Consider the following 14,812-nt stretch of genomic DNA (forward strand, 5'->3'; position numbering starts at 1 on the left):
GGTCTTCTACGGCCACTCGCTGTGCTGTGTCCTGTGCACAGCATAAGGACGTTGGCGCACTATGGGACCTCACGCAGTACAGCCTCGGGGCACAGCGCAGCAGGAACACCAGGAAGATAGCTGGATGTTAGCAGTGGCATCTGGAGCAGGAGAAGCAAGCTAGATTATTTTGTTTTTCTCTGATCTGAGGTCTGATTAATATGGTGGTCTTATAAATATGGAGGTCTGATCTGAGGTCTGCTTAACAATGGGGGCCTATTGACATTGAGGTCTGATCTGAGGTCTGATTGGGGGACTTATTTACATGGAGGCCTGATCTGAGGTCTGCTTCACATGGGGGCTTACTAACATGGAGGTCTGATCTGAGGTCTGATTGGGGGACTTATTTACATGGAGGCCTGATCTGAGGTCTGCTTCACATGGGGGCTTACTAACATGGAGGTCTGATATGAGGTCTGATTGCGGGTTCTTCTAAAAATTGGGAATCTGATATGAGGTCTGATTGGGGGTCTTAATAGGGGCCTTATTAACACTGGGGGTCTAATCTGAGGTCTGATTGGGGGTCTTAATAGGGGCCTTATTAACACTGGGGGTCTAATCTGAGGTCTGATTGGGGGGTCTTATTAAACATTGGGGGTCTGAGCTGAGCAGTGATGAAAAATATTTTTTCTTATTTTCTTCATCTAAAAACCCAGGTGAGTCTTATGGGCAGGTGCGTCTTATAGGGTGAAAAATACGGTATACACACACACACATGGTTTAAAAAGCATATAAAACCATATGGCCAGTGCAGTGGGTGCTCTAGTACAACATTTATTCCGGAGAATGTCACCTTTGTAAGTGAATCTCCAGGAACATCGCTCAGTCAATATAGATGAATGTCATCGGATACTGCACTCATGTTCAGGACAAGAGCGCCACTGCCCGCAGACATCACCCTCGACGCGTCTCGTCTACTATTTTAGTAGTTTCATCGTGAGGCGAAAAAGGCCCAATAAGTAATGAATATGATGTAGAGGAAGGAGATAATCTACATCTCTGTCCAACCAAATACCCAAATGCGGCATATCTGGGGGGGTACTATATCATGCCATCACAGTCCTACGATCTCCACTATATTACTGCACATAATGAACAAGCAGCTGCACCATATTATAGCATTCGTCATTACAGCCGTGTCCCATTAGGACAGAGTATACCAAGCCCACTGACACAGTTCTACTCCCCATTGACACGCTGCACTATTCTTGCCTCAAATTTTGGCAGATTTTGTGGGGAGTCTCTAATGCAAATGTGAACATAGCCTTATAGATCTCCCCATAATCACACTGAAGCAACTGCACTGTATACTGCACTGTGCACTGTATTATATTATATACAGGACATGGGAGGAGACACTATAATGAAAATGTACTTACCTAAATTTTCATTTCCTGTAGTCCGTAGGCAGCTCAAGCACAAATGGGTTAAAGCCCCCTGGGTACAACTAGACAGACACTTTAATAAGCAGTAATGATTAGTCAAATAATCAATCACCATGAACCCAATAAAGCTGAGTAGGAGGAAGGAGCCAGTGTATTTTTATAAATTTATTGAAGGGAGGGTGAGTTGTGCTGCCTACGGACTACAGGAAATGACGATTTTGGTAAGTAAATTTTCATTTTCCTAAACATCCTACAGCAGCACAAGCATGAATGGGGCCTAACAAGCAGTGTTCAAGAGGGTGGGATAGAAGATGCCATTTCAAGTGCCCTCTGAAGTGGCAATGTCTAGCCTGTGATTCTTCATTAAGGGTGAAGATGTTGACCATGTGGCAGCATTGCCAATTTGTTCTAGTGGATTACGCCCCAGTTCAGTCCAGGAGGTAGCGGTGGAGCAGGTGATGTGCGCTCTTACATGAAAAAGCTTGTAGCACTTCATAGTAGTTCCCCTGATCCACCAAGCTAGTGGTATTACTTGCTCTCTGGCTTTTATTGAGCCCTTGATGTTGAAGAAGCAGGGTCTCAGATTTTCTGAAGGTATCAGTCTTTTGGCTATATGTTAAGACTTCTCCTCTGACAGTGGTATCCTGAAGAGTCTTCCCATAGATTAAACTGATGTTTCATCAGCACAGCTAACACTGTGGACAAGACACAAGAAGGTTCAGGACAATGGATGCTGGACTGAGATTTTTTTTAAGGCCGTGACAACATAAAAACCTTGCTTTGGAACTTTGCGTTGATGGTGGTGAACTGCACCTTTCAATTATTATTGAATCTATTCCGTAAAAATGTTGTAGTCTTTCAGGCAACTAACATAGTGCCAAGAACCTCAGTGGAAATCCTAAGTTTAACAGGTTGCCCTTTCCAGCTTCAAAGAGGAAACCCTTTTTGGAAGAGAAAGTCCAGAATGCCTGGAAGACCGATCCAGTCCCTGGAAATGCCCATCAAGAATAACCCGAGGAGCAAGAACCAGGCCATGTGAGGGACAGAATGGGAGAATAGAGATGCGGACAGAAGTCATAGCCAGAGTCTTCTTGGTCAGTCTCGGCACTGATGGAGGAAATGGGAATATTTAAATACACTAGCTTCTCTTCCCAACTAATTGACAGATCATCTGTCAGTAGAGCATGGTGAGAGTGATACAGAGAGCAAAGTTGTGTACCTTAGTATTTCCCTCTGTCGCGGTGACATCCAGAGTTGGTTTTCATCACTTTTTCAAAAAAATTGTAGAGTTGAGGCTCCAATCTTCTGGATGAGGCTCCTTGCAACCTGTTTGTTGATATAAACGTTTGATAAGTAGTTTGACTGAACAAGCATTTGGTGGTTGGGCAGGTATGGTCGGAGGTGAGCTGAAGCCAGTCTGACAGCCCTGAGATCTTTCAGGATGGATGACAACCCTTTCTTCTTGTGCAGCATGTTTAGAACTCACAATCTGTCTACATGAACACCACAGCTCCAGGCAGTCATCTATAATGAGGACTTTCTGGGGCGGCGGAATCTGAGCTTTATCACGTAGCAGATGCTGGGTTTTCGGCACCCACTTCAGCTCTTGGCAAGTTTATAGATACACCCAACAAACCCTTGTCTAGGCTCTTGTGACTTGTGCCCTTCGGGATTGCATCTCTCTTCTCTGATGACAACTTTATAGCTAGCTGATGAGAGTTTATAATCAAAGTTGAGTTGCACCTAGCCGTGACTCCTTGTAATTGATCTGGAAGCCTTGGAGAAGATGAAGAACAATTGGATTATTGCTTGTGTTGGGAGAAAAAGGCATCTATTGGAAATTTTCTGAACTTGAGTGTATACATTTTACTTATTGTTGAGGAGACCCAAGTGTTTGATGGAGCCCTGTGCAGAGAAGATAGGAGTGATAGCAGCAGGAATGGAGGTCGCCATACTCACTCACTCTGTCGCTCGCCTGGACTGGGCAGTGATGGCAAAGGTGAACCTTTCTTTCCTTCAAGACACACTCTAGTTCTGAGGTTCTACTGCCTGATGACAGTTGAGGTGCCCTTGGCATAGACAGTTTTGAGGCACAGTGCCAGGTCCCGGTTCATAACAGCACAAAAATTTGTAGCGTAACGGTGCAGGAAGCAGTGATGAGGCAGTTGTGCAGCACAACAGTTCTTTACTGGAGAATTAAAATTCAAACAAATCAGGACCGTCCTTAGCATGCAGTGGACTGGCAGTTGGTACATAAAATGCACTTTCCACAGATGTTACAGGTTTCACAGCTGCACAGGTAGTTGATAGACTAAAGTGTCTCTTTAAAGCAGTCTTCCTCCTTTGTCACGCTGCACTTCTCTAGCTTGTAGTTAAACATCCAGGCATGGGGTGTAATACTTTGTGCAAAGCGATGCAACCAACAGAGTGGAAAGTAAATGTCAGAAAATAATGTATAAGTTAAACAGATGCCCCAGACTGATGCCATACAGTGTAGAGTTCCATTGTAAAAAAAAAAAAAATATGCTTTTTACAGGACTGGGAAAAACGTGATGCAAACCCACCCTTAGTTCTGATCCTGCAAGTTTACACTTTAAGTAAGCGATGTGGGCAGTGCAGTCACACAGATGGCCAAGGCACCAGAAGAATACTCCTCAACACAAAGCAATGGATATTTGGTGGTCCTCTTAGGACAGCAGTTCTCCAATGACTTTGACTCTATACTCCCTCTTTTCATCTGGCCTGCTTCTCCAGTAGATAAAGTCCTTCTTTTTGCCTTGCCCTGGCTGGTACCTAGGTCCAGGACAGATTGAACGTCAGCTCTCACATTTTAAATCTGTCCTCACTTGTGTCTCAGACTAGACTGACCAGGCTCTAGTATGTTCTTCCTTGCCCTGGATGGTACCGAGGTCCAGGACAGGCTTAACTATAAGCTCTCACGGGGGGCGGAGCCTAGCCACTGTTTAAGATGGAGGCTTGAGAAAGAGCTCTCTCCATAGGTACCCGTGCTTCATTGCTTAGCACGTGACTCATAGCTCTAAGATGGGAAAAATCGGTAGGGACAGATCCAGGAATGCTCCTGAAACTTCCAGGACCGAAGAAAAGTCAGGCAGACATGGATAGATTCCTGAATAAGAGAACGGTATCATCCCCTGCTCGCGCGTCCAAGATGGCGCCCGCAGTTACAGAGCGGAATTCAGAGGAGGAGGATGTAGGAGACTCTGAATACATAGAAACACTGAAGCACTCACAAAAGCCTTCTTCAAAGAAATGCTGTCACAAGCCCTGGCTCTGCTGATACAGGAGGTACGTAATTTAAGGCAAGATATGCGTGCCCTGGGCAATCGGGTGGAGCAGCTAGAAGCCCGGCAGAGACACACAGCACAGCCATGATAAATGTAATGGGCGCACAGATAGACTCCCTGAATCATGCTTTCCTCATGATTGAAGATCAAGAAAATAGAAGTAGGCGGAAAAATGTTAGATTTATGTTTCAATGATGTTTATTAAAGTTTTTCACAATAATAAGGCACACAGTACTTGTGCATAAAATAAAGGACGCAGCGTCCAGTCAAGTAGGTGTAAACAAATAATACAAAAAACAGAAAGACAAAGAAAAAAATAATAATAATCAAAAATAAAGAAAATGTCAAGAGGTCAGGGGTAGCAGTCATGCAGTTCAAAATTGCATAAGTTAAGTCTCGGATGGCGATCAACAAGAAGAAGGCCCATATTTACTTCCATCCCATAATTGCTTATGTAATATACCGTAACCTATCAAAGCTCAGAATAGAGCGAAAGGTTGGCCGAGTGAGGAGAAGATGACCAAGGTTCCCAGACATTCTCAAATAAGGGAAATGTATCGGAGCGGATAGCTGACATCCGTTCGTATTGGTAGATCCTGTTAACCCTATCAATCACCGTTTGGTAGCTCAGATTAGAGGTACGCCACTGGGAGGCAATATGTATCCTTGCAGCAAGCAAGATGAACTGGGTTAACTTGAACCTAGCATTCGGTAGTTTAGATGGCTTGTCTCCAAGCAAAAACACCGAAAATGTTAGATTTAAAGGGCTTGCTGAGTCAGTAGCTCCAGTAGAACAGGCCGGCAAGGCAATGTTTGCGGATCTACTGGGAGAGGAGAGGGCTGCAGGTATTGTCATTGAGAGAATGCATCGCTCCCTGCGCCCCACTCCCATAAATGAGGAACCCCCCCCCCCCAGAGATGTTATATGTGGCCTCCTAAGCTACAAAGACACAGCAGCCATTTTGTAAGCATCCTGCAAGAAGGTGGAAATCAAATATGGCGACTCACAGGTCCTAATGTTCCAGGACTTATCCTCCTCTACCCTGGCCAAACGCAGGGTTTTAAAACCGCTAACAGACTACCTGAGAAATCATAAGCTACTATATATGTGGCTCTATCCTTTTGGGATCACTTTTGCCAACAACGGACATCGCTGTACTGTCCGTTCACCACGAGATCTGCCTGCAGCGTGGAAAGTCCTGGACATATCTCCAATCTCGTTGAACTCCTGGTTGCCAGTGGATAGTACAGTCGCAAGATTACCACAACTTCCTGCTCCAGACGCTTGGGAGCAAGTTAGCGAGCGTAAACCCTTCACCAGTAGAAAAGCAACTGGGCGGAAAGACAGCTCCTGAACTCATTAGACTGCAACACACTCCGGGCCTCATGTTACTCAAGATTACTACACCTTGGAACCAGTTAAAGAAGTGACTCACCACTTTCACTTATTAAGGTCTAGTGGTTTCTGAGGCAGTAACCTACTACAGTCAGACAATTAGGTATAGGTGACTGTGCACATTTGAGTATCCATGCAGCAGGCTGTAGAGCTGGAGTGGTGAAAGTTGCGTTTTACTTTTGAAGACGTGCATTTTTCATGTTAGCTTTAATCTCTGCCATCTGTATGCGTCACACTAGCATATTTTGACTAGACAGGCATACAGATAACAGAAGCACGGGTGTGGAGAGCACGGGTTAGGATGTCTCTGTGAATCTATCATTACACAGGGGTATAGTACCAATGCCACCTGGGTACACTTTCTATGTTTTGTTGTTCTTACCTCTTTTGTTATATGCCGTACCTTCACCCACCAGGTACTAAGCTCACGTGGTTTTTATATTTGCAGCTCAAATGTTATAATGTTGGTTCTTACACCTTGCTTGTTATTCCTTACACACTAAGGCCACTGTTATGGCAGAATTGAAGATAAGCACCTTTAATGTTAGAGGGCTCAATACGCCCCAAAAAGGATCCCAAGGTTCCACACTTCTGAAAAAAATTGGAAGCGACATATGTTTCCTTCAGGAAGGGAAAAATCCCATTTATATCCAATGTGCACTTCTCTGGTGGTTTCATAGCACATATAGCTCTTCCGCAAGAGGTGTTAGTATCGCAATCAGTAAAAAAACGTACCAGTGGTAGCTCAGCAAGACTCCGACGGCAGATTCATATTGGTGCAGACTATTAGTAACGCTTGCCGGCCTATATGCCCCCAATATCAGACAACATCGCTGGCTCAAGTCGACTCTGGCCAAGTTTCAAGAGTTTGCTGAAGGGATAAAAATAATAGGAGGAGACATTAATATGTCTCTAAATCCGAGCATTGACACGACACTGGGAAGTTCCACAATCTCACAAAGAACGTTGGGAGGTATTCAGAGATTACTAGGAGAGGTGCCTGAATTGACACTTGGAGGACGTTGAAGATTGGTGAAAGATTACTCATGCTATTCAGCAGTACAACGCTCGTATCAGCGGTTAGATTATATTTTCCTGTCTAGTCCTCACATAGAAATGCTAAAAAAGTCTTCCATAGGACCCATTACAATCTCTGACCACACTCCTGTAACAACCTCACTTGAAGACTGCTCCTCTCTAATACAGCCCTTCTCAGAAGATGAGACTCTAAAAATAATCAAAAGTAAGGCCCCAGGCCCGGATGGCCTACCGTTAGGTTATTCTAGGAAACTTCTTCCAGTCTTATCCCAGCATTTAACAAAGTGATGCCAGGCCCTGGCGGAAGGAGAAGCCCCCCCCAAAACAAACGCTAGAGGCCACAATAACCATAACCAAAAAGGGCAAAGATGCGAGAGAATGTGGCAATTATTGGCCTTTTTCTTTGCTCAATCTAGATATAAAAATATGGGCAAAACTGTTAGCATCTAGATTGAATACTATAATTCCACAGATAATTAACAAAGAGCAAGCGGGCTTTGTAACAGGCCGGGAAGGGAATTTCCAGTCCTGTCGACTTATTAATGCTATTTAATGGGACAAATATAACTCACAGCCTCTGGTACTCTTAAGCACAGACGCGGAGAAGGCCTTCGATCGGGTTGATTGGCTTTACACCCAATGCACTCTTCACAGGTTTGGAGTTCCTGACTCGTTCATGTCCTTGTATCAGGCCCCTAGCGCTAGGGTGAGGGTCAATGGTACCCTATCCAGACCGTTTAGCATCACTAACGGGACCCAGCAGGGGTGCCCCTTATCCCCGTCTCTGTTCATAATAGTGAGGGAGACATTGCGCCAGGCGTTCGGGGATAACCTACGGATCCAACGCCTATCAATAAACAAAATAGAACACAAATGCGCAGCCTTTGCGGACGATTTAATGCTAATGATAACAAACCCCAAACAAGCTCCTGGACCTTTTTCCAACTTTGGATCCCTATCCAACTTTAAAATCAATTACACTAAATCTGTGGCTATGGGCGTGGCGCTATCGTCCCACACAATGCACCACCTTAAAACATCTTACCCCTTTAGATGGATCATGGACTCCCTTACTTATCTGGGAATAGAACTTACAAACAATCCCGCCAACTTGTTCAGTTCTAACTACTTTACCCCTTCTGAAGAAGATCCAAGATCAGCTACAATCGCTGTCTCTCCCATGGGTGTCCTGGATGGGCCAAAATAATTTGCTACAGACATACATAGTGCCATATCTTCTTCAAATGGTCCCCATCCACCTCCCCCACTCATTTTTTAGACGAGTCAAACAGACTTTTACTTCCTTACTGTGGAAAAACAAAAAACCTAGATTAGCTCACGATAGGTTAATTTGAACTCGCTTGCATGGCGGATTTGGGTTACCAGATTTAAATCACTACTATAAAGCTATACAGTTAAAATGATGGTTACAATTATGCATCCCCAAATACCGAATATTGGGCTCGGATATCGAGCTAGAATTATTGTCAGAGAAACAATATGCTGGGCTTTGGTGCATTGGTACCCAAAACGTAGCGCCAATGGGATTATCCAAAGGGCTCTACTTGAACACCCACAGAATTAAATCTGAAGTAAAGCTCTTCTCGGAACCCACCAAATAACTTACCTGCAAAAGCAATCCCTTTCCTGTTAAATACAGAGTTGTCCCACATTCCACAATTTTGGAGCAAGTTGGACGGTGTCCCTCTATCCTCCATATTAGCGGATTTGAAATCCACAGGTGATAACTCGTCCCTCTGCTCCAGATTCATTAAAGACGGGAATTTCTTGCCTTTACCCCCACTTGGTTTGAACAACTTACATCTCATAATACAATTCCAAGACACAGTATCTCGCTCCTTTACAAATGGTTGCTTTCCAAAAAAGGTGAAGTAACCCCAGCTTTCATAAGAGCTTGGGAAGAGGACCTGGATAGGTCCTTCACCCCGCAAGAAGTAGATCAGATCTTTCTGAGATCCAATGGTTTTTCCAGATGTATAAATACACAGGAACATTCTTTTAAAACCATGACTGGATGGTATGATGATTCCTTTTAAGCTCTTCAAAATGGGCATTGCAAATAAGGATCTGTGCTGGAGATGCAAATCGCAGAAAGGTACATTAGGTCATATCATGTGGTTTTGCCCACTGATCCGCCCCTTCTGGGACCAAGTAGAGCTCAAAATTCCACGATTGAGCTCTCTCCTCAATCTGTACTTTTGTGGTTTTCTTCAAAGAAATGGCAACCACCATTGGCTGATTTACCAACCCTGTTAGTCCAGACGGCCAGGCTGCTTATTCTCCTTAACTGGTTAAACACCTCTCCTCTATCACTGGAGGATTGGTATGACAAAATTTATCAGATAGATCTGATGGAAGAATTGGCAGGATGGGCAACTAGATCTCACTCCAAGTTTCTGAAAGTGTGGAGTCCATGGAGAACATTTAGAGACCCAAAGAAGAGGAATTAGATATTAACCTTCTTGAACTATCATACACCTAAGTTGTAACCTCTAGCATTTCACTCTAATTAGCATTCTAATCAGCAGTGACAGCTAGCTTTATTTATTTTCCTATACCTTTAACACCTTTGTAATGCAAGGTCTCACAGTACCATTGTTTTCAGTTTTGTAGGCTCATGCGGCCCAGTTTTAATGTATCATCTTGTATGATGTAGGATGCTGTAATCGTCCCTCATCGATTAAAAAGTCAGAATTTCTGATTCTGCTATGTAATACTTTTGCAACTACTGGGATTGTAAAGTTAGCCGTTGTCATCTTTATATGAAAATCGTTAATAAAAAGAGATTTGTTAAAAAAAAATATCAGCTCCCACATTTTGCATCTGTTCTCACTTATGTCTTAGACTACACTGCCCCATCTCTAGAATGTTCCTCCTCTCAATAGAGGGGCTTACACCAGGCCCATCTAGTAGTGGCCTTTTGTCGCAGATTTGGTCGCAAAAGGGATTTGCAGTCAAATCTGTGACTTTTTACCCACTCACACCACTTTTCTGTGGTGGCGGAAAAAGGGGGCCTGACACGGACGGGGAAGAGGGACGGCCAGCTGGGCCATCTTATTTACCATGTTCTATGCCAGTTTATGGCGTGGAAAATGGTCTTAAGAGAGTTGCCGTAGTTTAAACCATGTCCTACGGTCGGCGGAACAAAGCACCAAAGTCATGTAGAGGCCTGCACCTGGAACATACAGTAGAGAAATTTCCCATTCTGGACCCTGTCTGGACCCCATATTCCTGTTGTCAAAGATCTGCCTCTACATAGAAGACCTTCTTTTTGTCCCTGAAAGCATCTAACAGGGAACTCTTCGTAGTGTCTCAACTTGATTCCTTTACCATTGCTCAGAGGCTCTAAAATTTGGTAACCAACCAACAAACCTGGGTGAAATGTCAGATTGGCAGAAGATAGTTCTTGAATGATACATCGCCAGCCCACTGTTTGATCCAAATGAGTGGCAAGAATCCAGATGAAAATTTCACAATGATCATAGGAGGGTCACAGAGGTACCCTGATGTGAAATTTAGAACAGGTAAGTTCTGGAAGAGCTCTCCTCTAGGCAGCCTCTCTTACACATCTTGACACAACTGGGTCAACCAGATTTGTAGTCCTTTTGTCACAGAAATAGATGTCAGGTCTATTTTATAGGCCGCACAAGGTGAGGCCTAAGATTTTTTTTTTCCTATCTAAATTGCCTGTTTCAGTCATTCATCCAGTACTGGATGACCAGGAAAGACTCCTCAGTTTTTGGGAACAGTCTGTCACATTTAGGCATATTCTGCACATTTTTGTCCGTTCCTACACATCTTTAACGGACTCTAATAAATTATGAAGTCCGTTTTTGTGTATGGCATAGCATTCCTAAGGATCATTCATCAGACGCTAAGGTTACTGGCATTCCCTGCAGTGTCTGAATTTCTAAGACCTCATCCTGGAGTCTCCATAAAAGCCAGACATCTTATAAGAAGCATTCACAGTATGAGAACTCTGGAGGTGACCACAACATAGTCAGAATGGAGACATATCCTAGAGAACGGCAGCCATGGAGTGCTAGGTAGCATATAGCAGCACAGGAAAGACCGCTCTGACATTGTCTTCCTTACTTACTCTCACGGTCTCTAACGTGACAAGTGTCAGAAGATCTAAGAGACTGGCTGCACGTGATGTGATCCGACAGCCTTATTGGTTTTACTGGTTTCAGTGTGGTTGCAGTTGTGAGCCAAAACCAGTAGTGAAGCCTCCACAGAGATCAGGTGTAATGGAAACATCTGCACCTGTTCTTTGTCTTTGACCCAAGCCTGGTTTTGGCTCATAATAACTGATGGAAATAGCTGATCAAATAACGGAAGTGTGAACTAGGCCTTAACTGATCATTACTGCTTATCAACCTGTCTGTCTAGTTGGACCAAGGGGGCTTTAACCCATTTGTGACTGAGCTGCAGTAGGACAACCAAGAAATATTATATACGGGACATGAGTGGAGACGTTGCTACAAAATTATGGAATAAAATGCGCCAAAGTGAATGGCGTATTGATTTGCGCTAAATATATCGTTATATAGTTTTCTCTAGAATTTTCACCATAAAGAATGCATCACGCCAAAAATTTGTGATAAATGTCAATGTGAGCAGGGCCATCAAATTGGCGCATATTACGCCTCATTTATCATCCTCTTATCAGCAGAAATGGTTCAAATTGTTGCAGACAATTAAGCCGGCTTATGTGGTGGTGTTATGTGTAAAAAGTCGTATTTATGGCAGAAAGATGCAACTTTTTGTCAAAAAGTCGCATTTATGAAATGAAAACAAACTCATAGGGGGAACAAGTGACAGGTAAGTATAAACCAGCATGCGATGAGCTAAACAGCATTCAACAAAAACAAAACAATAACAAACATTTCCTGAGTCTGATACAAAACTGGAAAGGTCACAAATATGCTACAGAAGTCGCAAGTGTGGTCTGGCAGCGATGGCTGAAATGGCGCATTTTGGTTTAAAAAGTTGCATTTTAGTGCTTTTGGCATCAATATGTCGCAAATCAAGTGAAATAGGTTTATATTATAAAAAAGTCACATTTTAAAAGTGGCGCACGCCTTGTGATATATGAGGTGAAACCAATCACTACTTTTGATTTGTAATGTTAGTATTTTTTGGGTTCAAATTACGCCATTATTGATGGGAGGAGACACTGTATATTATATACAGGACATGGGAGGAGACGCTGCATATTATATACAGGACATGGGAGGAGACGCTGTATATTATATACAGGACATAGGTGAGCTTATATAGGACATATATATGTATATAAGAAATGGGTAGACTCCGGAAGGTTACTGATCAGTTAGTGACGGAGCAGGTTCATATATACCTATGTTATATAACTGCAAAAACCGGTGTGTTAGCAGCTCTCACCTGTGTTCCTTTGCAACGAGCACGGACGCAGCCCCTGGATAGTGGATCTATGTTATATAACTGTATATACTTCACTTATTCACACCGTATTTCTAATTCTTTTATGCCCAGGTCTATGCAATATTGGTCAGTCACCCTCCGGCACCAACTGATCACCTGACGCCAACACCAGTCTCATACACGGCCGGATTCTACCGGATCCCAGTCATCGGTCTGACAACCAGGATGTCTATCTATTCTGATAAGGTATGCCATATGTACCACACGTGTAATGTATCAACATAAGAAGGGTTACCATTGTGGATGACCCGTGTTCTTCTCCGTCCTCCACTCCAGAGCATACATTTGTCTTTCCTGCGCACGGTTCCTCCATACTCCCATCAGGCGCTTGTATGGTTTGAGATGATGCGTATTTTCGGCTGGAACCACGTCATCCTCATAGTGAGCGATGACCACGAAGGTCGGGCCGCCCAAAAGAAGCTGGAGACCCTGCTGGAAGAAAGGGAATCCAAGGTTAGTATGGGGACCTCCCGTTGATTTTTGTGATAACCCCGTTAACGTTCCTCAGACCTGTATGTAGATTTCTTTCTATACGTTAAGACATGTTTCTCTTCTCATTGTAACATGACAGCATTGTGCTTATACATCTAGAGTGTGTCACTAGCACAAACCGTTGTACTAGAATTCATCTCACGTGCTTTGCCATAGGCCAAATCTCCTACGATAAAGTCAATCAATACAAGGGAATAACCTGGAGCTTTGCAAATCTAACCACAACCCACCACCACCACCACTACCAGCATACTGCAACTTGGCGTAACATGGCAGGAACACCTTTTCCGACACCTGTGGCCGGCAGCTCTGTGGATTGGCTAGAGAAGACAAAAATTGTGATGGAACTTTTTGAGTTTACTTCCGCACAGTGCAGATTCTCAGGCGAGCTCTTGTTGTTACGTCATCGACATTTGCTCCACCATCTTCATCCGACATGCTGTCTACATGGCTTTTGCTGACATTGCCCATGCGATAGATTGGAAACCCCTGGCTGGCTGCCCAGCTCCCTGAGGAAATGCACTGTGCTCAATTCGGGATAGAGGACGGGAACCCAAAAATTATATAGATGTGTTACAGGCTTAGATTGCTGCTGAGGCCATGTGCCATTACATGACCTAACATACATGACAACGATACATGGCACATGTTTAAGAGCATGTATGCCCTAGAGCGGGGGCACTCAACTGGCAGATCAAGGTCCAAAACTGGACCATGGATGCCAAATGTCTGGACCCCTGCTTGCCCTCCGGATGCAGATACAGTTGACTACAATGGCCCTAGAGCAGGGATCAGCAACCTTGTGAAACTACAACTCCCAGCATGCTCCTTCCACTTGTGTAGGAGTTTAGAGAAAAGCCAAGCAAGTGTGCATGATGAGAGATGTAGCTTCCCAACACCTGGAGTGCCGGAGGTTGCTGACCCCTACCCTAGAGGTTTGCCCTAGTTTTGTCCACATCACCCTTCCCCATGGCTATGGTGGACCTTTCCCTTAGGCCCCAATAGCCATGTTGCCCAGGGAAGAGGCCCAATTTATATATCTGTTTTGGGCCATCTCTCTTGTATCTAACCCGCCTGTGTCATGGCATCTTGACACAAAATTTTATATGAGGACAATAAGGAGCGACTGGTAAGAGGTTTAGGTCAATAAGAACATCACAGTAATTTAAAGAGTGCAGAGTATTTAAGCTGGACCAGCAACTTCTAAAATTGATGAAGTCTAGTTTCCAGACTAACCCAAAGTGAGGATAGCAGGCTTTCTTAAATCTGATTTTTTATTAGTTTTTAACAGTGTATACAGAAAGAGAAAAAAAGACATACAACAAAAACGGGAACAAATCCAACACAAGGTAAACCCCCCAAGACCCACCTCCGAGGGAGTACGTACCGTTTTCACAAGAAACATGGGAATTACTTTCTATGTTTTATTGGCATAATAGCAACAAGAGGAGAAGTTCACAAAGCATGTGAGTGAATACATAGCGAACATAGGCCTCCAATATTAGTGGAGAACGTCGAACATAGTTCGAAGAGGCATAAAGTCAAAGAACAGAACATATGTAGAACAATAGGAACATAACCTGCACTACGAGTTAATGAAAAGTGGCCCCGTTTTGTAGCCAGGTCCAAATTGATGGAGGGCAGGGCCAACACAAGTAGTTAGGGCCAGC

The 14,812-nt window shown here is 43.8% G+C and overlaps 1 protein-coding gene across 4 annotated transcripts in view; it reads left to right on the forward strand.

The window, feature by feature from the left end:
• LOC122946141 (glutamate receptor ionotropic, NMDA 1) overlaps positions 1 to 14,812 on the forward strand; it is an 87,132-nt gene that overhangs the window by 12,110 nt on the left and 60,210 nt on the right. For all 4 annotated transcript variants that reach the window (XM_044305525.1, XM_044305527.1, XM_044305526.1 and 1 more), the window contains exons 2-3: positions 12,702 to 12,836; positions 12,927 to 13,103. In XM_044305525.1, the coding sequence (XP_044161460.1) occupies positions 12,702 to 12,836; positions 12,927 to 13,103 (312 nt within the window). The remainder of the gene's footprint in view (positions 1 to 12,701; positions 12,837 to 12,926; positions 13,104 to 14,812) is intronic.

The sequence above is a fragment of the Bufo gargarizans genome, chromosome 9, assembly GCF_014858855.1.
Source record: "Bufo gargarizans isolate SCDJY-AF-19 chromosome 9, ASM1485885v1, whole genome shotgun sequence".
NCBI lineage: Eukaryota > Metazoa > Chordata > Amphibia > Anura > Bufonidae > Bufo > Bufo gargarizans.